This window comes from Rissa tridactyla, chromosome 7, assembly GCF_028500815.1.
Source record: "Rissa tridactyla isolate bRisTri1 chromosome 7, bRisTri1.patW.cur.20221130, whole genome shotgun sequence".
Taxonomy (NCBI): Eukaryota; Metazoa; Chordata; class Aves; order Charadriiformes; family Laridae; genus Rissa; species Rissa tridactyla.
This window is the reverse complement of record NC_071472.1, coordinates 31,065,416-31,087,040: the sequence shown is the minus strand read 5'-3', so window position 1 is coordinate 31,087,040 and position 21,625 is coordinate 31,065,416. Positions and strand designations below refer to the sequence as shown.

At 48.8% G+C, this 21,625-nt stretch overlaps 1 protein-coding gene across 10 annotated transcripts in view; it reads right to left on the bottom strand.

Annotated features, from left to right (window-relative positions):
- NRP2 (neuropilin 2) overlaps positions 1-21,625 on the bottom strand; it is a 100,695-nt gene that overhangs the window by 59,800 nt on the left and 19,270 nt on the right. For all 10 annotated transcript variants that reach the window (XM_054208715.1, XM_054208719.1, XM_054208716.1 and 7 more), the window contains 2 exons: positions 17,171-17,348; positions 647-828 (listed from right to left, as the gene is read on the bottom strand). In XM_054208715.1, the coding sequence (XP_054064690.1) occupies positions 647-828; positions 17,171-17,348 (360 nt within the window). The remainder of the gene's footprint in view (positions 1-646; positions 829-17,170; positions 17,349-21,625) is intronic.

Sequence of the window (21,625 nt, the reverse complement as noted above, 5' to 3'; positions counted from 1 at the left end):
TTTTCTCAAGCCTCCTTCTTCCCAGACACACAATTCTGGCAAATATTTAGACAGAAACACTATTAAAAGGCCTTTGAGCAGCTTTTCCTTTCCTCAATAATAGTTCGGTATTAAACAGAATTATGAATAGTTCCTCTTATATCTGCCTGGAAAGGCGCCGTCTCGGCCCTTGACAGCACTGCTGACAGCAGTCCCTTAAAAACCAGAGCTCCCCAGTTACAAACCCCACTTCCAGGGAGAGAAAACACAGTGTCATTGATCAGCCCTGAATCGCAGCTCCACAGGAGGGGGAGCTCCATGCACTCCTAACGGAGGGACAATCCCCACTTAGCCCTAACAAGCTCCACACATGCCAGGCAGAATACAAGAAAATGCCTCGAATACAAGAGAGCATTTAACGAGTAACCCTGCTTTTGATGCCACACTGTGATCCAAAAATGCATTACCATGCGCCACTAATATCTTTACCTTCTTGCAAATGTGATGCAGCAGACTTGCTTAAATTAAAAAAAAAAAAAAAAAAAAAGAGCCATTTATCTCTGTAAAGCATGCTAAAAATCATATTGAAAAGGTGACCAAAGACATCTCCTTGTGAAGATCATCATGGCAAACAGCCTGAGAGACAGGCACTGACTCAGACACTCACCTGTCTTGTAGATCTCGTAGCGCAGGGAGAAGCCAGCACCTTGTCGTGCATAGTCCGAGGTGAACTTGATATAGAGAGAGGGGCCAGAAGAGATGATGGTAGGAGGTGCTATGTTCCCACAGTGCTTGCCCAGCAGGTCTGCTGCTTCACTGTCCCCATCTCGGATCTCGATGTAGTCATACCTGTGGAGACAGGTGAAATGGCAGTCAAACCATCTGTCAGGGAGATGCTTCGGGATGCCAGGAACAAACACAGAACACTTCTTTATATCTGCATATTTTACAGAACATCTTCCAGATGGGCACCTGGGACTCCGTCACTCACACCACACCACACCACACCCTCCCCAGTACATTTTTCCTTTTTGTCTGTCTGGCTACATTTGAGTCTCCTCCTCTGTCGCTCCTCACTTCATTAATTTATTGCACCCACATCTACTTCAACTTCAGAGGCAACATGCAAAATTTAGAATAAAATTTAACTCCTTTTCCCCAATACTCCTTCAGCATGGGCGAAGCTCAGATACAACTCTCCCGGGGCTGCTCTTCTTCCCTTACCTCACTCCTTAAGTGCCATCCTGCTACTTAGCACAGCTCAGTTTATTCCACTATCCAGGTGGGATTTTGCCAAGCATGCACCAAGAATGAACATAGTCAATGTTCAATCCATGTGAGCGGGTAGCGATTTTGTGCACTGTCTGACACCACACTGGTCCTTTAACAAGCATGGCCAGTACACTTACTTATCACTTGGACCGTAATACTGATCCTCTTCTATTAAGCGCTGAGAAAGGTTTTCTGTGGATGAGAAGTGCTGCGTAAGAGCTCGGTAACCACATTCACTATTGCCTGATCCCTGTATACCCTGTAACCACAACCTGCCTTTGCTAAATCCTACCTGGAGATGTCCCACCTGCCCACTGACGTGGCTCCTGGGCATCTGAATGATCTGGGGAAGGAATGTGAAGGGCTGGAAGAACTGCCTCTCGGTGCAGAGACAAAAACTTGTTGCAAAGTCTGGCTGAAAGGTGAAACTTCCAGATTCTTTCATATTTTTTCATATTTTCTAGGCCATGACTAATGGCAAGGTAGTTATCAGGCTCTGCGTGCTGTGAAGAAACAAACAGCTTTTACGTGAACATCTTGTTCTTCAGCTGCTTTCTAACACCCGCGCTCTCCCGCCCCTCTTCTCCTCTCTGGCCAGCACGCTGCTATTTACAGAAACTGCCCAACTCCGACTGTTTATTCACTTTCTATCAACCTGTTTGAACAACATGCTACAGCTCTTCTCATGGGGCCAGGGAGGAAAAAAGCATTTCCAGGCTGCCAGGAATCTGCCTTTCTTCTTTGTCACAAGATCTCCTGTTTGGGAATGGAGAGTTGAAAGGAGAAGTAGCTTGCTGGATACAGCGATGATCCTCATGTGACTCATTCCTGTTCTGCAAAGCACACATCGGCAGGCAACAATCTCAAAACAAACTTCCAGGAACTCAGTGTGCTCCTCCACAAAGAAAGATGGCCTGGACAGCTTCGGTTTCACTCCTTTCTGGGACTAAATCAGGCTGAGAGCCAGGGGCAAAATGCCTGCAGATAAAATCCTGTCTATGCTGGACCAAGCACTCAGCTAGCTGCAATCACCCAGCCTTTAACTTCGTTACAGACTCAGTTGGCTTGGCCAAGGTGAAATCCAAGTGGTCTTGAGAAGAGGCACTCGCGCAGGAAGAGAATTTGGCTTGGTTGGTGGGTGGATGCACATTGATGTAAATGAAGATCTGTTTCCTCTGCTCTCTCCTCAGCTCTGTGTAGCTCCCTATCACCTCGTGACCCCTTATTACCCTGACATTGTCCAGCAGCACCCTGCGTGACCCCACTAATGTCCATCATGTGTGGCTTGATCCCACTGCCTCCCCAGGGATGAGGAACATGGTAGTGTTAGTGCTTCTTTTAAGTAGAATTTTTTCCTCCTTGTTTGTCTATTTGTTTAAAGTAACACTGAGCAAGCAGCGGGGACATTTTGTTCTCTAAATAACTACTTGTTCTCAGTGTGCTTGCAGCCTTTCCACATCCCAAGTACACATCTGTGCCACAGGACTACCGGCTACTAGTGAAATCATGAATATGTAGCAAAATATTAATTTGGCAAAAAAAAGAATGTTGGCAAAACACTGTTAAGGGAGAGGATTACAAAAGCTGCCATTTGCATGGCACAGGCAGAGGTTAGCTACATCCCAGGGAATCACATCTGTTTGTGTCCTCGTGGGGTTATAACTCGCCAACATAGTACATGGCTTCAACTACTTGACTGTAATGATCACAGCTTCTGCTGTAGCCAACACACCAAACATCCTAGCACTGTCCACATGGCTCCTCAAACCACCCAGTGCTGTGAAGCACATTCTGGACCAAGAAATATTTGCTTATTGAATGGGTGAATAACTTCCAATAATACATACAATTTGGGAATATTGCAATCTGCTCATGGGCAATTTGCAAATGGAAAATTAAAAGAATGAATCTGGTAAGTAAATCATCAGGAAATATTTGCCTCTCTGAATTAAACCCTGTTTGGCTTCATCCAAGCATCTAACTGAACTTTCTCCTACTGGAGCTAATCCTTAATAAATCAAATGTTACAAACAAGTAAAAAAGCCCCTATGAGAAGGTCAGGGAATCATTTTTGCCAAATGTAAAATGAACATAAATGCATGAGTTTTCTTCCCTAGTTAAAAAAGTCTTGGCCCAAGCCCTCTGCTCCTCATGAGGCAAAGCTCTCTTTCTTCAGGTCATATAAACAGTGTGAGTTAGGCAAATGTTACGCTCAGGAGACAACTCCTGCCCAGATGAGCAGGAGCACCTACTTCCTCTCCAACATAGCAATTAAACTTTAGGCTTTCAAAATGAACACCAAAGACACCCGGGCCAAACCATGAAACTTTCAGACTTCAGCAAGAACACCGGCTAAACCCCACCAGAGACTCTTGACATCATGTGCTTCAGTCGTGTCCACGCCTTGGCCCACAATCAAACAAGCTGATAAACCCCATTCTCCTTATGTTGGGTCACTGACCATGTTAAAATCTAGTTTGGCCAGACCTTTGCTTCTGTTAAGCTTAAGCACGGTTTCCAGATTTTGTTCCTCCCGTGTGAAAAACAAGAAACAAAATAGGAAAGAAGAAAGCCCACCCTGGGGATGCTTCCTACTCTCAGCATTTTGAGATAATTACAGACTAGGGCACAGCTGGGTGGGACACATTATGCAACGATGGCATCCAGTGCCCAGCAATTTGCATTTCACTCATATAACCAAATCCTTTGTTCCAGTCAATGTGCACCGACATCCTTGTGGGTTGACCTCCCTGGCATTACCTCCACTGGGCAAGCCGCCATCTCCAAGCACGTTTCATGGCCACTTCTCCCCATCTAGGCACTGCTCCAAAACGAGCCAACCATAAATATGTGAGGGCAGGGTGTAGCATCCGTAACCCACAAGTATGGGTTGGATTAACCAAGTCTTCTTGCGGCCATGGTGGCCGCAGTTGGCTGGTCCTCCAGCAACAGGATATTTTCGGCTGTTGCTTAAGCGGGAAGGCCAGCCAGCTGGTTTGAAACTACCTCAAACAGAGGCTTCCACTAGGAAGTTTTAAGGAAGGGAGGCTAAGCTGAAGTGCTTTTAACTTCCCAGACAAAAGGGGGTTGAGAAAGGAGGGAAACGCATTGCTTAGATGCTCTTCTTGGAGCTGTTTAAAAGAATTAAATGGAAAATGTACAATGCTTACAAATATTGCTGCATTTTTATTAAAGATTTTTAGTAGAAAGTACTTTGCTGATGTTAAGAGAGCTTTTATAAACTAATTATAAAGCACTTCTAATGCCTGTATTACTCATGCTTTCTTGCTTGTTTTTTCCTCCCGTCAACCCTCTCTGCTTCCCAGTCTTTCCTATTTTCTCTAAGCCACTTTGCCGCCGGCTGTCCAAAAAAAGGCTGTGAAGCACAATAAAGGTAAACAAGCCCCAATTGCAGTGATTATGAGAAGGCCTCCACCTTTTCAGTCCTTTTCTGCTGTGAACTAGCTAATCTGCTCCCTGGCCATTGAGCTGTGCTGCACATTCCCCCGAGGCCAGCACAGACCTCCCAGGTGCCCACCCAGGCACTGGTGAGCTCCAGAAACGCTGCGACCCATCTGGGGAGCAGCACCGGAGAGCCCGCACCATTCCTCTGGGTGCTCCTTTCCTGAGGCACACAATTCAGCACAAAGCACAGTTTTGGGACTCATACTGCTCCACACACAATCAACAAACCTATTGCCCCTCAGCCCCAGCTCCTAAGAGATGCTGAGTCTTTCCCCACTGAAACATGCTTCAAGGACATTATGGGGACATGAGCTTAGGATGGGGAGATATACAAATGATAAATAATTCATATGTTTACAGCCATAATATGAGCCCTCCCAACGCATAAACTTGTGCAAGCTTTGCTTCAAAGCCCGAGGAGGGTTAGCTCCCCAGACCAAGTTCTGACCTAGCTGGCAGCTTTCTCAGTGTCTTTGCAGAGCTATGATTTCAAGTAGGTGAGGGCTCTCACGCAGCTAAGCCTGGTTTCCAGTGCTTGCCAGGGCCGGAGAGAGCTGCAAGGCTCTAACCTGAAGTTCCCCAATGTTTCATTTGGAGCTGTTATTTATAGGCACTTCCATGGGGTTTATGACTGCACCTGGCAAACAATAATGATGGGATCCTCCCAAGACCCCAGGACGTGGGAAGGCAGAGAGCAGTGGCTGGCCCAAGGTCACAGAAGAAATTTGCAGCACTGCCAAATAGAAAACTAGCCTTGATTAGACAGATTATATTATATTGGAGGAGTCTGGCCTAGCTAGAGAGAGAGACAAATAGGTACTGACTGCATGCCAACAGCCCCAAATTTGGGAATGTCCCATGTTGACTTGAGCCTTCCAGATCCCTGGTCTGCTTGAACCATTATGTCATGATGTCTCAAATGCATCTGCTGAGAATAGGAAGAGAAACTGCAATTCTAGTGAAATTCAGCAGGTGTTAATACTCTGCAGGTAGCTGGGGCAGGGTGTGGGGAACCTGCTTAGCCACAACGGCAGCTGGGAAATGCAATTGTTCCCTTTGAAAAGGTGGCAGGTAGTTTGTTTCTCAGAAATTACAAATGTTATTAGAGGCATAAAGTTTTTTAAACATCCCCTAAAAAAAGGCTCACTCTTAGAAATGAAATAGCAGCTGCAGTATAGAGATGGTTAAGAAATGGTGAACCAGCAGCTCCGTGCTTGTTTTGCAATCAAGGCGGCGGCTAGAATTAATGTCCATTACATGCTAGCTGGCTTAGTCGATTTTTCTGTGTCACCACCCATCTTCATGCTATTTCATATGCCACCTTCAAACCAAATCCTTATTTCATGGGTGGTTATGTTGTGAAAGACAAGAAAACTTTTCTGTGATGTTTATACAATCTTGAGCAACTGCAGGACATACCCTTCAAAGGTTACATTGCTGCAGAAGCTACTGCAAAATGGTATTTTTTTCATAGCTGTGATAGCAGAGGCAAGCACCTCTGCTGTCTGATGAAACAAGAGCAATGAAGTTTGATCTTAGCTGCCAGCCCTTAATCAAAGTAATTAATTATAAATACAGCAGATGAATTGGATTCTCCTTTGACTTGAACTGGTTTTACACATGTGTAACTCATCATTTTAAGGGTAATCACTCTTAATTTATCCTGGGGTGAGAAGAGAATCGGTCCTCATAGACAGATTTGTGCACAGACCTAAAAAAGCTTTTTACATATGTACATAAAAAGCTGTATCATATGTAGCTTTAGCCTACTAAACGTCCTCTGCTCTCAGTAGAGGCAGACTCCTTGCACCCAGTTTGGGATGAGTTTAATTGTTCTGCACTGACAACAGAGGTAGTTTAAAGCACTCTCGCTGACTGGACTTGGACTTTGGGTGGCTGAACATCGGAGAGATGAATCTGGTCTCAGTCCGCAGCTTGTGGGACCGTTTTTGTCCATGCTGAGGCAAAAGTTGCACAGAGAGCAGGCAGAGCTTGCCCTTGTTTTGCCCTGATGGAAATAACCACCCCTGGCAACAGCAGAGAAAAATAGGCTATCATTGCTCTGCATCTTAAGGGATTTCAGTGACTAAAATGACCAAAATCTGATGGCAGCAGGGGAAGAACCAGGCCTGGGGGGGGGCATAATTGCTTAGGATTTCTCGGAAGTTTGTTTTGAATTTGATGCATCCCATTACATCTTGTGTAATCACAGTATTGTAGGGTTTTGTAATCATTCCACTGTGCTTTGGATTATTTTCTTATCTCTCCTCAAAAGTCTGACCAGAATTTCTGAGAAATGAGAAAAATCCAGTCAGTCAAAAAAAAAGAAAAAGAAAAAAGAGAGACAGAGAGGGAAAGAAAATAACCCTAACAGATTGGAAAACTTCTTCAAAAATGCCTTGAAGACAAAAAATGGAAACTACAAATAGCCTCTATTTATACTCCTTGGGTTGTTTTCACCCCCGTACAAGCACCACTGATGGGAAGAGTGTTTCAGCAGTTACTGCTAACTTATGCGGAAAATAAAAAAAAAAAGGTAGCCAAAATACATCTTGCAAAGGGAAGAATAAAACATAGCTGCAAACTGCTCCTGTGGCAAGTTCTGATTCAGGAGGGAATTTCAGCTCCTAGCTGCTGCGTGCCGCTGCCCCCCCAGAGACAGGAGAGCAAAGGCTCCCCCACACTTTGCCGTTCATCCTCAGGCTGCCTTCTTCAAGCTGTGTTGCCAGATCACTGCAGAAAGGCGCGTTGGAGTAGAGAAGTGCTCTCATCTGGGGCATGTCTGGAAAACCGTTCATTATATAAGAAAACAAGATGTGCTAATGTGCACTTTAGGGGTTTTCTGCAGGCTGTTGTTCAGGAGTTACACATGGCTGTTAATTTTATTTCTGTCTCCAAAACCATCTTTATAAATTCCTCACCCTTCTATCTTTAGCTACAGGGGTCTTTTGTTGCAAGATGTTTTGGGTATTCTTTGGGGGGAAAAAATGATGGTAAAACCAGGAATAAAATATATGAAGCATGTTAAGAATAGCCCCCCTTTCCGTGGCATTCTGCCTTCTGTTGCTGCTCTAAGGGAACTGAGGCAACTCACAACCTTTTCATACCCCAAAATGCAGGACACTTGAGAAAGTGCATTTGCACTTTCCTCCTTCTGCTACAATCCATCTGTGGAAAAAATTAGACTTTGGTTTCTATGTCATTTTCCTGTCACCACTCACAGGCACTTGATCACTAAGAGAAAGAAAAAAAAATGGGTATAATAAAAGATAACAACCACAAGAGGAAAATTTACTGGCGAAAAGCAGCAGAGCAGGCAGAAGGCAGGGGGCAAACGTCCACTTTGCTCGCTTTGCAGTGAGGGGAACAGGCTTTCATCTCCTGTTGGGATCCGGTGCCCAGCAGTCCAGGTGATAGACAGAGACCAGTTTGGGCCAGGCTGGCTCCAGTGGCTGATGGTCTGGGGACTGGCTAGTGGGTGCAGATGAGGATTAGGGGATGCTCACATGCTCTGCTGGGCCAGCCTCATTCCCGGGGAAAACACCCTCCATGGAGCCATAGTGAGGGATGTCCCATCGCATCTCGCTGGCACGGTATCAGTCATGGCCTTAGACACAACATGCCATGAAGAACGAAGGAGCTGGTAATGACTGGGATCAGATGGGAGCTTTGCAGCTCAGCTTTCCACATATCACTCATTTGCACTGGCTTTTCTCAGCACAAAACCGAAACAAACACCTCATTAAGCACCAATTGTATAAAGGAGGTTGCAAGAACAGAGCCCCGACCAGCCCACCCTCATGCTCCTGGCTGCCTACGTCCCTCGTTAATGATGGACGGCCTCCCTAGGACTGGCCCACCATGGGGTGGCTTTCTGACCCTGCGCTTTCTCAGACACAGCCTGTTCACAGCCCAGCTCCTGCCTTAGCCGATGCACAAGTAAGCAAAGCTGTGCCGCCAAGGCTGGCCTGCAGCCTCTGCTATTTGGGCACTTCCACAACAACCTGACCGTGCCAGCTTGTAGTAAGAGCGGTTTCTGGGGCAAACAGCACACCAAACCTGCCTGATCCCTCCTTGCATGCTGTGTAAGTAGCACAGCACAGCATCTCCTACCCCCGTCTCCCCCCAAACTATGGGCACGTGCAGCTCAACAGCCATCTGAACCAAGCCTTGCTGAGGGTCTGAGCACAATCAATGCCTGGACGAGGGTGAGCACTGTGCTGTGCACACACCATGCCTTGCAGCAGCGGTGGCCTCCCGCCCAGGTCTCGGGGGCAGCGGCATCTATCTGGGATGTGGGAGGAACTAGCCACCTGTGAGGGCTGGTCGGTACCCCTGAGGTGAGCTCAGTCCTGCCTGGGACAGCAGGTCGGAGAGGCAGCTCCATTCGAGACGGAAGAGGGAGGCAGAGACGAGGGAGTGGGCTGCTGCAGGGAGCTGGTCGGTACCTTTTCTCCTTAACGCGCTCTGGGAACAGGGGGATGGGAGCGTCCCTGTTTCTCCCACAAACAAGGCCCCCACCACTGCTTTGTTCGGGAGGATTTTCTTTGAAGCAACCTTTTGTGTCACCCTCTCGCTCAGCCACGGCAGTGTGTCTGCTTTGTCCTGCCAGCTCAGCCATGGAGTGTTTACAAGCCTCCCTCACCCTTCCAGGCTGTGGTTCAGCTCCATTGACACTGAAGGCAACAGACTCCTTTCTCGGCGTGTGATGAATCAATTACTTCCTCTGACACTCTATTACTATAGCCCTTACATCTCCAGATTGCAGATGAAAAGACAGGCTGAGAAGGGGGACAGGGAAGGGGAGAGGTCTCCTGAGGTCTCCTTCAATTGAGTTATTGGACATCTGAAGAAATCCCCATCTGCCATATTTAAAGACACAGAGAGATGTTTTGCTCCTGAACGGCAGAAAAATCAGAGGATTTTCACAAAAGAAAACCTAAGAAATCAAATGGGTCAAAAAACTTCAACAAGATGCAGTGAACACAGATCAATGGTGAGTCAGTCCCCTCTGCTGATGGAGATCCCAGACCTTGTTCCTGGCCATGATTATCAGCCAAACATCAGCATTACCAAAGGAACAATGTGTGAGAGCCAGGCATTACACCTTCCCTTTTCACTGCAAAATAACAATGTAAATGAAACCTCACATCAACAGAAGAGGAAGGAAGCTGAGCACATGCTTCAAACTCCCGTGCTGGCGGCAGGGGGGTCCTACTCCTTGTTGGACATCCGTCAACAACCCCAGCTCTGAGGGTTCCCTGGGGGTTTCTAATGCATTGAGCACTTCCCATGCAAACACCCTGCACGCGGCATGGCCCCAGCGGGCACGGGGCTGAGCGCGGGGGCTCTCCCACTGCCAGCAGGCACGTGCTGCCTGTCTCAGCAAAGGGAGATCCCACCTCAAAAAACAGGGACGCACCCTTCTTCACGCTGACCACAGTATCTTCTGTACCTCTGCAAGAAGTGATGTTTGGGGCACCCACAGCACACACTGAGGGCAACTGCCCTGCCAGTTTCTGTGCTGTTTGTAACAGGACTAAGTCTTTGGCATGGGATTTCTGCTATCAGACCCCGCTGCATCAGGGTCTGCTTCTAGCAATTTATTAAACACTAATATCTCCATGTCTGACCCAGCGCTACTTTAAAACTATCACCATACTCCTGGACTGAGATTGCTCAGCAATGCTGTACGTAGATCGCAATAATTCCTTGGGATTCGAGGGGGGAAAAAGAACCACAAAAACCCCCAGGTTATTCGCTCTTTCTAACATTCTACTGATCTACTTGCTAAGCCAGCATAAGGAAGGCTTTCTATGGTGTGTTTGAACTGATATATCAAAGACAGTTGCTTAAAACATCCTAGCTGTGATTAGTAGACCATGACTGCTATTAACTTATAAGGAATTCCAGGATCACCAGACTGTGGTTTGCAACATATTATTACATTGCCATTCAATGGTGGTGTGCAGCCGCTTGATTTAAAGAAAAGGGAGAACTAGTCTCAGACTAAAAACTAACCTCCCCCAATTTTTTCAAATAAGCTCTGTGCTGAGCTCTGGCCAAAAGCAACCAGAAATTTCTTCTGTTTTCAGTCTGCTCTTCGCAGTCTGTTCTTTTTATTTTGCATTCATATTTAATTGCAGAATTCACACCCGGCCAGAAAAGGCTGGGAACGAACCAATCACCGTCTGCAGCGCTCTGACCTGCTCCTGCGTGATGCTGCTACGCGGCAGCCTTTGGAGGAGAGTGTGCAATGCACTGTTGCGATCTAGGCTGGGTTTTTTGCCTGCAGATGCCCAGGTCTTCTCATCTTTATAGGGCGAGGAATTTAAAGTGATTTGCCAAAGCAGGAACAGTAAATCGACAGCAGGGAAGGGGAAGAACCCAAATCTCACAACTCCCAGCCCTGATATTGCTGACGAGTCTGCCACTCCCCTGTTACAGCCTGACAATAGGGATGATATCCATTAAAAAGACTGCACGTAGCTAAGGCAAACAGTTGCTCATTAAAAGCCTAAACTAGTTCCTGTGGAAATCAAGGTAAAACCTCCTGCTGCCTTTACTGGGCTTTGCATCCCTCAGTGGCCAGAGAGGCTGAGTAAGAAGAGAGTACACCACCACTACCTCCTCCTCCTCTCTAGCAGGAAGGAGGGGGAGAGGTCTCTATCTCTAATGCTATTGTTCCCAGTGTCACCAGCTGGGCCTCAATTTGTCATCATGCCAACAGGAAACAAGGTGCAAAACCAGATCTGACTCCTACACACAGGATATTGGTGAGCCGGCGGGACATAGGAGACCCCAGGAGAGTGCCTTTGAGGCCATCATCTTCTGCAGAGCCTGGACTCGGCCTGTCCCTCCAGGGAGAGGGTCTTAGGCACCGGGAAGCACAGCCGTAGGCTGAGCAGCTCTGCGGATAGGCAGCAGAGAGGAGAGATGTGAACAACCTTGAACTGTTAACTCATGTATTGGTTGAACACCGTCACAGCTAACACATTCATTGACGTTTCATTTCGGAAAATAACCCGGGCTTGACGGGAATTATGAACCATATAGCGGATGCTGGACAGAGTTAAAAAACAGTAGAAGCTCATTTGAAGACAAGTTGAGCTGCAGTGTCATGTTACCCAGACTGAATTATTTCCTGTACGTTAGAAATGTTGCTTCTGGCTACCCATGCCACAAATGTATGAGCAAGTAAATGCCTTCCTTAACATCTCATCTTTGACTTCCCCTCTGCACAGTGCCGCAGGAGACACAGTCACTTCCCCTTGCATCCCAGCAAAGAACCTTCCCAAGCCCTGGCATTCTGTAGTGCTTCAAAAGTATTTCTCTTTTCTAAGCATTTTCCCAATCTCAAGATGAACTGCATTATTTCTAAAATGTTTACTAATAAGCTAATTATGCATACTTTTCAAAGCATTTACTAATTAGCTGTCCATAATTGCTGCCTTGTCTACTCTTAACCTTCGCCGGTGGAAGGATGGCTTCTTGCAATATTGTGCTTTTGTTTGAAGGAGATGGTCAAGAGCGCCAGGCTGGATACTGCAGCCACCAGCTGCCTGCCTGCCTGTGGGCACTGGGGCTGGCTGCAGCTCCCCCTGACACCTGAGCGAGGGAATTGGGCCAGCATCTCTGCTGCTCTCTAGGAAGGATGCAGAACTGTTTTGTTCCAGTGCCCAGCTTCCTGGAAGCACAGGAGAGGGCCATGCTGCCACAAGAGGCCTTCACTGGCTAGCTGAGCTCACATGCCTCACCCTTTGTACTGTGGCCCAGGAACACCAGTGCGTTACTGCCAGTGTCCCCTGGAAGGCAGCGCTCTGCGAGATGGGCACTGGGAGCATGTTGTCTTCCTTTACCAAACCTTGGTCCCCTCTGCCCTTCAGGCTGGGAGCAGGGGCATCTCCTGCCACACCTGCTCAGTATCCAGCATACATCAGTTTGCTGAACTTCGTTCAACTCTCTTGGCACCACCGTGGCACTTACGAGGTGGTGACAAACACATAAATTTCCTCATTACAGTGGCCCCAGTTCCTGTTTCTGGAAACCCCCAGGACTTGACATGGGGAGCCAAAGGCAGGAGGAAGAGCCTGACTGCGCCGCTCTGGGCTGTCTCCAATTTGCCAGCTCCTGCACGGTTTTGGAACTGCGGGCCCCTGTCTCCAGAGACCTTCACCAGCATTTGGCATGTGCCACCAGAGGGGGCTGCGAGCCACGGCAGCAGTCCCCCAAATCCTTACTAGGCAGGGATCCCACTGATCTCAATCCTGCTGCAGCATGCGTTAGAAAGGACTACAGAAAAACCCACTGGCGCAGTTTGATTATCAGTCAGGCTTTTTTAAAAAAAAATAAAAAAAATAACGTTCCTCTGGTGCAGATGTTATGACTCAGCTGAAAGGTCTTCTGCTTGCAGAGGGAGCCTGAGGCCATCCGCTGCAGTCTGGAGGGAGCGTGCCCCTGCCATGTGTGTACAGCAACGTCCCGGCACTCAACGGCAGCTCTGCCCAGCCTAATCCTCTGGCAGAGTCAGCCTGAGTGTGGCCGGGGATGGCAGAGTCAGTAGCCAGTCTCGGGAGGGAGCTTTTAATGGTCCAAAGAGAAGCCCAGCAGTGGGAGGGAAGCACGAATGGAAAAGGTGGTTACAAATGTAGTGATTCACACAGAGCTGAGGTTTCTGACTTGGATTTTCCAAGCAAGTAGCGCAGACAGAACGGCGAAATGGCAATCAGGAAGGAGCGGGCAGCATGGCCACGTGGACTGTGCGAGTGGGGGGCCAGCCTCCCCTATTGCACGCCTATTGCAAAAGGTTCAGGTCACTCCTGGGATCACAGATAAACCCCGGCACACACAAGGCTGCCCAGCTACCACCATGCCATGCAGGGAGGGAGTAGAAAAATTTCACCACAGCAGTAGCAGTGTCCTCTTTTCCACTGGATACCACTTCCCTGTTCAGAGAGGAGATACTGACAGTGCGGGGTCGCAGTGTCCGAGCAACAGCTGCGCTTGCAGCACGGAGAGGAAGAAACAGCAAGCAGACGGGCTATTACAATTATTTCCGAATAGTTTGGCAGGTCTCTTATCGGAGCATCAAACTTCCCTTTTGGCTCTGCCATTACTGCTGTGGCCCCACGGCTGCAGGACAGTGCGATCAGCAGCCTGGGTCCCATCCTCCCTGTCACAGCGTGCCCACCCTCCCGCAACAGGGATCCCTGCTGTGCTGGCGCACAAGAGCCATAACGGCAGGAGGAGGCCAATTTTCTTAACCTGAAGTGCCTTCCCAAAGTAAGGCACTTACTTACTCAGAGCATGGGTGAAGCACAGAGACAGAGAGAAATATGTTCTGGGGCTTCAATTACACCCAATTACTCCTTTCATAATGGTGATGGTGGGAGTGCAGTTACTTCTTAATGCAGCTGGACACAGCTGAAAAATAGAAGCCCAGATGTGCCTCCAGAAAAACAATAGCAACAGTCAGCACCGAGCAGCCGCCCCTGGCTACCATCTCCGAGCTCCATCCCCATCTGATGCTCCCGCCTCCGTGCAGTGAGGGCCGGCTGCCGAAGCCGCTGTCAGCAGCCTGCTCTCACTGCTCCGGCGTCCGGGCAGCAGCAGGTACGCAGGCCCTTTCCGGCCAGCTGCCCGGCAAGGGGAAATCACTGACCTTTCCGCAGAGGTCCCCAGGGTGCCAGGCACTGTACAAAACACAGGAGGAAACACCTCCCGTCCCAAAGGGAAATCTAAAACTGACACAAGGAAGGCCAGAAAGAACACAGTAAAACTAAAAAGACTTTTGCAGATATTTTTGTAGGCCTTAGAATGGGTTTTAGGAATGTAAATGTTATGCTTTATGAGGGAGAAACTTTAGCCTAATAAGGTAAAATGAGAAGTCGAAGGAAGAAGTGACAGACGAAGGGGTTATGGTGTTTACCTCTGGCAGCTGGAAGCACAGACTGGCCCCGCTCCCGCTCCGATAGCTGCCAGGTAGCAATACCAGAGTAGAGGGAACCCTGCCTGCCCAGAGACAGGGTGCCACAGCGGGGTTCATCAGCCTGTCACCTTTGTGTGAATATGCTCTATATTAATGATCAGATGTCAAAAGAAGGGCTCTGCCCTGGACTATATTTCTTTGATGTTGAACTCCTGCTCCTGTTAAGGTTCCCACCTGCAGCTGCAATGAGGGCTTTGCTTCTTCATAAAATACCCTCTGATGCTCACATGAGATTTATTACTAGATCGTCACCTATTAGTACTGCTTAATGCCCAAGCATTACACAGTGTTAATAATTGTCTCCTTCTGCTAGGTCACTTGAAAAAAATTAAAAGAATCTCCCTCCTATCATTTTCTTTCAGGCACTGTTTATCATGCACTGCTTTCACTTGTTTGGTTATGCTTTCTGTAAAGCACTGTTCATGAAGTTCTTTCAAATCCACACCTTTGCAGTGCTGGCTCTGGGGAGCAGGCACCCAAAGTCAGCTTGGCTCCCAGCTCATACGTGTGGCCAGCAGAAGCCCAAGTGCACTGTGGATGAACCCTGTTTCACTTGCACACAGGTGGCAGCTGAGGGGATAGAGATGCAGGCAAACTTCACTTTCAGAAGACGTTTGATGTTAATACCTGGTTTCTAGAGAGCAATGTTGCCACAGGAGCTGAGCTGAATCAGAGACCCTGACAAATCCTCCATTCATGCCCCACATGGACCAAAACCCTCCAACTCAAACCTTTCTGCTTTAACTAAAGGCTCCCTTGTGCATGTACATGCAGAAAGGGAAAGGGCGAGACCACGTAGCAGCTCCTCAGAAGATCTGCAACAGCAAAGTAGAAAGCAGCAAAGGGACATCATCTCCAACGCTCAGGCAGCCCCTCCAGCACACACCACTTGCAGCTCAGGATCAGACCGCGCCCTCTCACAGGCAGCCAAACATGGCAAGAGTTGTCCAAAGCGCTCAGAGCTAAAACTGACAGCTTCCTACACATGGAGGAAAAGCCAGGTGCCCATGGGGGTTGCTGGCTCTCTGACCAAATTGGCTTTGCTTGCCCAAGACCTTGGAGAGGCAGAAGCTGGAGTCCCTCCTGCCCAGGCTCAACCCCTGCCCTGCCCAATACATACTACATACTCTGCAGACTGCAAATATAGGCCTATAAAGCTTTTATTACTGTGAATTTGGGGCAACTGGATTACCTATGAGAAGGCTATACAGTTCAGCCTGTACAAGCAATAACAAAATCTGACAGCAACCATCATTCTCACGCGCACTGCCGAGGCCTTGATGTATTCATCTATGCCCACATTAAGCCTTTCTCTACCTTTTCCCCCCTCTCTAAACACAGGCCTGATCCTGCAAAGCTCTAAACGCCTTGCACACACAGTGACTTCAGGGAGAGTTCATGGTGCTCGAAGCCTTATTAGCCCAAGCTTTATCTATAGGGGGTGATGAGATCCCCAGTGACATCAATCAGCACACCTTCATTAGAGTTAGAGGAGGTACACTGATTTATGGTAGCTAAGGATCCAGCTCTACACTTCATAACCTTCAGTACATCATCAAACCCATGCTGAATTCTTTGTTCTCCACAGGACTGATTCTACAGCCCCATAAATGCTTCCCCTGTCCCTCTGTCCTTTTTGAAAACAGAGTTCCCCTCTCCATATATAACCCCCTTTTAATCAACAGGACCAGCGTGTCTGGCAAGACTGCTGTGTCAGGCCTGTTTTAGGAGACCCTAAGCTCCTTCACAGCTCAGGCATCCCCGTAGCTGGCTGTGGATTCCAGATTAAACACACAGGTTTATACGTCTGCTGAGACCATGTTATTAACTCAGCCCTTTATGGTGCCCTTTGATGCCATTAATTATTCTTTACTAGCTGTTAATTGTTTTTCCCGGACATCTAGTTTCCGAGTCCCTTCTTAGAAGAAAAGAGGAAAAAAAAGCAAAGCAAACCAAACTAAACCCCCAGTTTACCAAACGCAGCAGAATAAGCACTGTGGAGAGTCAGATCCAGCCCAAACAGCTCAGGCCCGCCAAGCCCCCAGCCTCACGTGGCCCAAGCCTGAGTCTCCAGCCCTAGGGCACTCTCTGCCATATCACTGCCTAGTTACACTCCAGGAAATTGCTCTGCTCTCCCAGCACAGTTTAAAAGGACAGGGAGGCCACTTTAACACAGAAAAACAAGCTGCCTTTGAACCAAAGTCAAAATAGGCTGAAAGCCAGCTTGCTCTTGCTTTCAGGTGATATCAGGCTGAGTTAAGAACCACCAGTCCAATCCAGAGTCAGCTCATCTTACGTGTCCAAAGCAGCATCTTATAACCATCCAGTTGGTAGAGGCACACTTTCCCCTGAAAGGCAACGAGACACAGGGCTACAGGGACTCAGGACGATGCGTGCTTTCACGTGCTAGGCAAAAGTGGGAAGAGGAGGTGACTATGTACTAGAGAGGAAAAGGAAGGCTCTTACTTGCAGTCATGCTTTTCGATTTCAAAGTGAGGGTTGAAGTTGAGGATAATCTTCTGGTTGGATTCAGGGGCGTAGATGACCCACTCGCAGTTCTGGTGGGAGGGGTAGTCATTGGGGTACCCCGGGGAGGTGATGTACCCGGCATCCTTGGAGTTCAGGCGGCCCCCGCACGGCTGAGCTGCGGAGACACAGAAGGGAAAAAGGCATTGAAATGGGTTCTGGACATCAGCCACGCAGAGTCGGTCCCTTTGGGCCACTGCTAGGGGTGGTCTGATAAAGGCCATTCTCCCGGCTGTTGACATCCATTTAGTACTCTAATATTTCATATTAATCTTTGGGCAAGAGCAATTATTCTACACAACAAACCTACTCCTTTTCCCCTCCACCTCCTGCCACACATACACACCACATTTCACACAGACCAGAGAAGAGAAATAAATGCTCTTGCCGAGGCAATTACGGAGCCATAAAGTAAGAGACAGATTGATATCAGATCATTTGGAGCCGCCTCATTTTATCCCTTCTTTTGCCTCCTTAGCAAGCTGCTCTGTGGCAGTCTCCCACAGCTGCCTCAGGAGACACTGAAGTTTGGACGCATACAACCCTTGATCCAGCTGCAGGAGTGCAGAAAGCTTTGCTGTACCCAAGGAAGGAAACCGAGGCACAGCAGGGCTGATGGCAAGCCCAGACCCGCCGGTGGCAGACCTGAGGACAGCGTCCAGCCCTCCTGGCCCCCGTCCACAGCCCCACGACAGCCCTTTTCCACTCGTTGTGCTCTCCCTCCCCAACCACGCCTGCCCCCACTACCCCATCTCGGCAGATTGGCCTCCTGCCTCCCAAAACCTTTCAAGCTAACCCAGCCGTTGGAACTGCAGACATGGATAATCAGCAGTGGCGGTTTTGTGGGGCTAGCCCACAAATGGCTGGCAACAGCTGCGTGGTGAGTGGAGGAAGCACTCTCAGCTTTGGGTTAGAACAGGCCCTGGAGGGTGATTTCATCTTCAAAAAAACATTTAATCTCATGAACGCTGCAAATCAAATTTATTATTGCATTACTTGCTGGGAGGAAAATCTGCATCACAGGGTCAATTGATAACGCACTACAAATCCCAACAAAGCCCCTTTCTCCATGGGCCCCCTACCACGTGCCACCCTCCCCTGCCACCAGCCCGTCCCAGCGCCACAGCCCCACAGGCTGACACAGCTGCCCTTGGTAGACAGCATTGCCTCCTTACACCCAGCAAAATGGACAAAAACAGCAAAATGGGTAAAACTCAGCAAAGCCCAGGTCTCTCCACAGGGCAGGCTGGCCATAATAGAGGGTGACCCTGATCCATGTTGTAGAAAGGCTTACCCCTCCCTGACAATAAGCAATGGGGTACAACATAGGATACAAACCTTCGTGGGTTGTCCCCACTGTGGGGCTGTCCCCACAGCCTCCCCTCAGTCCCAGAGAGCTATGATCCCACAGAAGGGTGCAGGTGGGCTGTCCTAGGGCCCAGGTGTGCACACCTTGGGATGGGGACAGAGGCACATCCCGTGCCTCAAAGGGCGCTGAGGCACAGGACATCACCCTTGGTGCAGGACAGTAACCACATGTCCCATGCCCCATGGGCTCTCCGAGCCAAAGATCTCCCCACTGCCCTGGTCCTGAGGGTTGTCCCTGTCCCTCCCACAGTGGCACTCGTTGCAAAGCCCCAGGACCACCCAGGAGAAGTAAAGCCTGTGGGCTCAACCCCGTGCCGCAGGTCTGGCTCTGTCCCTCTGCCATGGGGCCCACCAGGTCCCAGGGGTGTGTGTCCCCTGCCAGGTTGTCACAAGCCTGCCTGCTCTCAGTGAGGACATCCCAGCCCTCCTTCAAACTGCCCTCTTGTCACAGCCAACGCAAGCAGCAGGAGCGAAGCAGGACCCCTTGGTGGCAATGCTTCCTGGAAAAAAGCACTTTGAATAAACAACCTGCTGCCTGCACCCTGTCTGCACACTACCTGCACGCTGTCTGCAGAAAATGCACGTGCCCTGTGCAGGAACAAGGACAACAGGAGGACTTTTCATGGGGGAGCAATGCTTCCTCCGCCATGAAAAAGCACTATCTCAGCTTCCTCCGTATTTTTCATGCCCTCTAACACATTAATTCTTCAAAATAACTTTCTTCTCACACACCCAAAGGCATCTCTGCAGCCTTCTCTTTTTTTCTTAAAATAATCCTGTTAGTATCCTGAAAAATATGAGGGGAAAAATCGCAACACCACCACAGAAGAGCTGAGAATATTCAAAAACATCTGGTTTTGTTCCACAGGAGAGCTTGCTCAACACACAAACATTTACAAACCTATGTTCTTGCACAAATCTCTTCTCTCAGCAAGGCATATTTGCCCACACACGTGTCTATGTGGGTTTGAGGGGAGAGAGAGAGAAAAAGAGAGACATTCACGTGGAAGGAAGAAATTCACGGACTTGTTGACATCAACGTACAAATAGACGTGTAATTCACACTTCACTCATGTACGCACTTTCACACCTTCTCATAAAAATTCACACCTCGTTTGCACACATGTCCACCCCCTCCAGCAAAGAGAAATATTCAAGCTGCAGATTATTTTTCTTGGAAAGGGCAAAGTCTCGAAGCAATGAAAATACAGTCAATACTTCCACACCTCGTCATCCCCTCCCCGTCTCTCCAGCTTTCACACACATGCTACCCGCTAGGCTGATACCACCAACATCACCCAGCGCTCAGAAGTTGCTAGCCCCTTACTCGCGCCGGATACTATGAATACTCTGTGAGCTGTTGCAACTCAACCAGTTGGAGGGGAACTGCAATGTGAACAGGGGCGTCAGCTCCAGCTTGCTCCTGCTCTTCCCTGACAAATGAACTCAGGAGCAGAAACCCAGGTTTGCCCTGATCTCAAAACCTCTCCCTTGCCCTGCAAGGCCATCGCAGGTCAGCGGGACTGAGCTAAGGAAATCCCTGGGCTTGATCCTGATTTCAGGTCAGTTTGGTGCCCAAGTCAAACTGCTGGTGGCAGTGAGGACAGCCTGAGTGAGAGGGCCTGGAGCCCAGCTCTCTGTGACTGTGGTCTCTGCAGCAAAACAGGACAAGCAGGCAAAACCACTGAGCGGACAGGAGAACAGCCACATCCCTCAGGTGTTCAGATACCACCAGGAAAATTTCACCATCTTTCTGCAGCAGAAAAAGCCTTCCGCCCACAGAAGACTTATCTGTGTCTCTCAGAGGAATGGATTTTGCCCTCGCATTCATCTCTCCCCAAGAAGGTCCAGAGAAATGAAGGGGGCTGCTTCAGTGCAGCGCTGCCTTGTCCACACACAGCACCAGGCCATGTGATGGGCAATAGCGTACCAGGGAAATAGGGTCTTCTTAGAGTTATCTGAAGAGCAAAATGATTTCAATATCTTTGTAATTGTTCTGTTGGGCTTCTTCTCTTCTGATTCACTGGTATCTAGCAGATAAACACCCACAACAACAACAAAAAAACTATCACTGTGCCCACTGACAGGCAAAGGCTTTGCCTTAGCAGACATGCCAAGCACTGGCTTTCTGTATAAAATCAGGCCTGTTTTGTACACAGTAGAGGGTCAGGCTTCTATATAAATGTGTCTTTTCAAACTGATGCAAACCGTGCAAAAATAAAAAAAAAAAAAGAAAAAAGGTGAGCGGCATGGCTACTGCCCAGGCTGCGTGCTTTGGAAGTGAGACGTGCTCCACAGCTAATGGGCTCTGGCAGCTTTTGCCAGCCCTGAATTCACTTAATAAAATTAAAATTAAATTCTGAAGTTTAAGCCAAGTCTGCCAGGTGCGTGGGACATCCCGTTGCTCAGTAAGCAAAACGCAGGCATTGAAAGCAAACTGTTGGGGCCCCAGCCAGCTTGCAGGATGGAGGGGCCAGTGGAGCACTGTGCCAATGGCAAGGCCACAGGAGAGCAGCCAGGCTCTTCAACAGCTACAGAGGTCGGCACTCGCCAGCATGTTGGAGCAGGCTATGTTCAGGATGGGAAATCCCCAGATCCCCTCCTTCGTTACTGTCCACCACATGACTTATGCTATCCCAGCAATCCTCTCCTTGCAGGACCACCCAACAGGGGAACTACACAAGAGGATGACAAACAAGCCATAGGGACGGGAAAGGAAGACCTGGAGAAGCTCACGAGGGCAGATTCCTGCAAACGCCACAACGTACAGCTGGCAACTGCAAAGCTTCCATGGAGATGGGTATCTGCAGCTGAGCTCCTCACCCTTTTCGAGGGGCAGACCCCTCTTTCCCTGCCCTGACCCGCTGGAGACATCCAGGCTGATGAAATCTCCCCCTGCCTGCAACAAGCAATCATCACTCAGGGGACCCAAAAATAACAGCCAGGCCCCAGGAACCTCCACCCACATTTGGGGTTTTTCAGCTCTGCAGTTCATCAGCACATGCTGAAACCTTAGGCCAGGAGCAG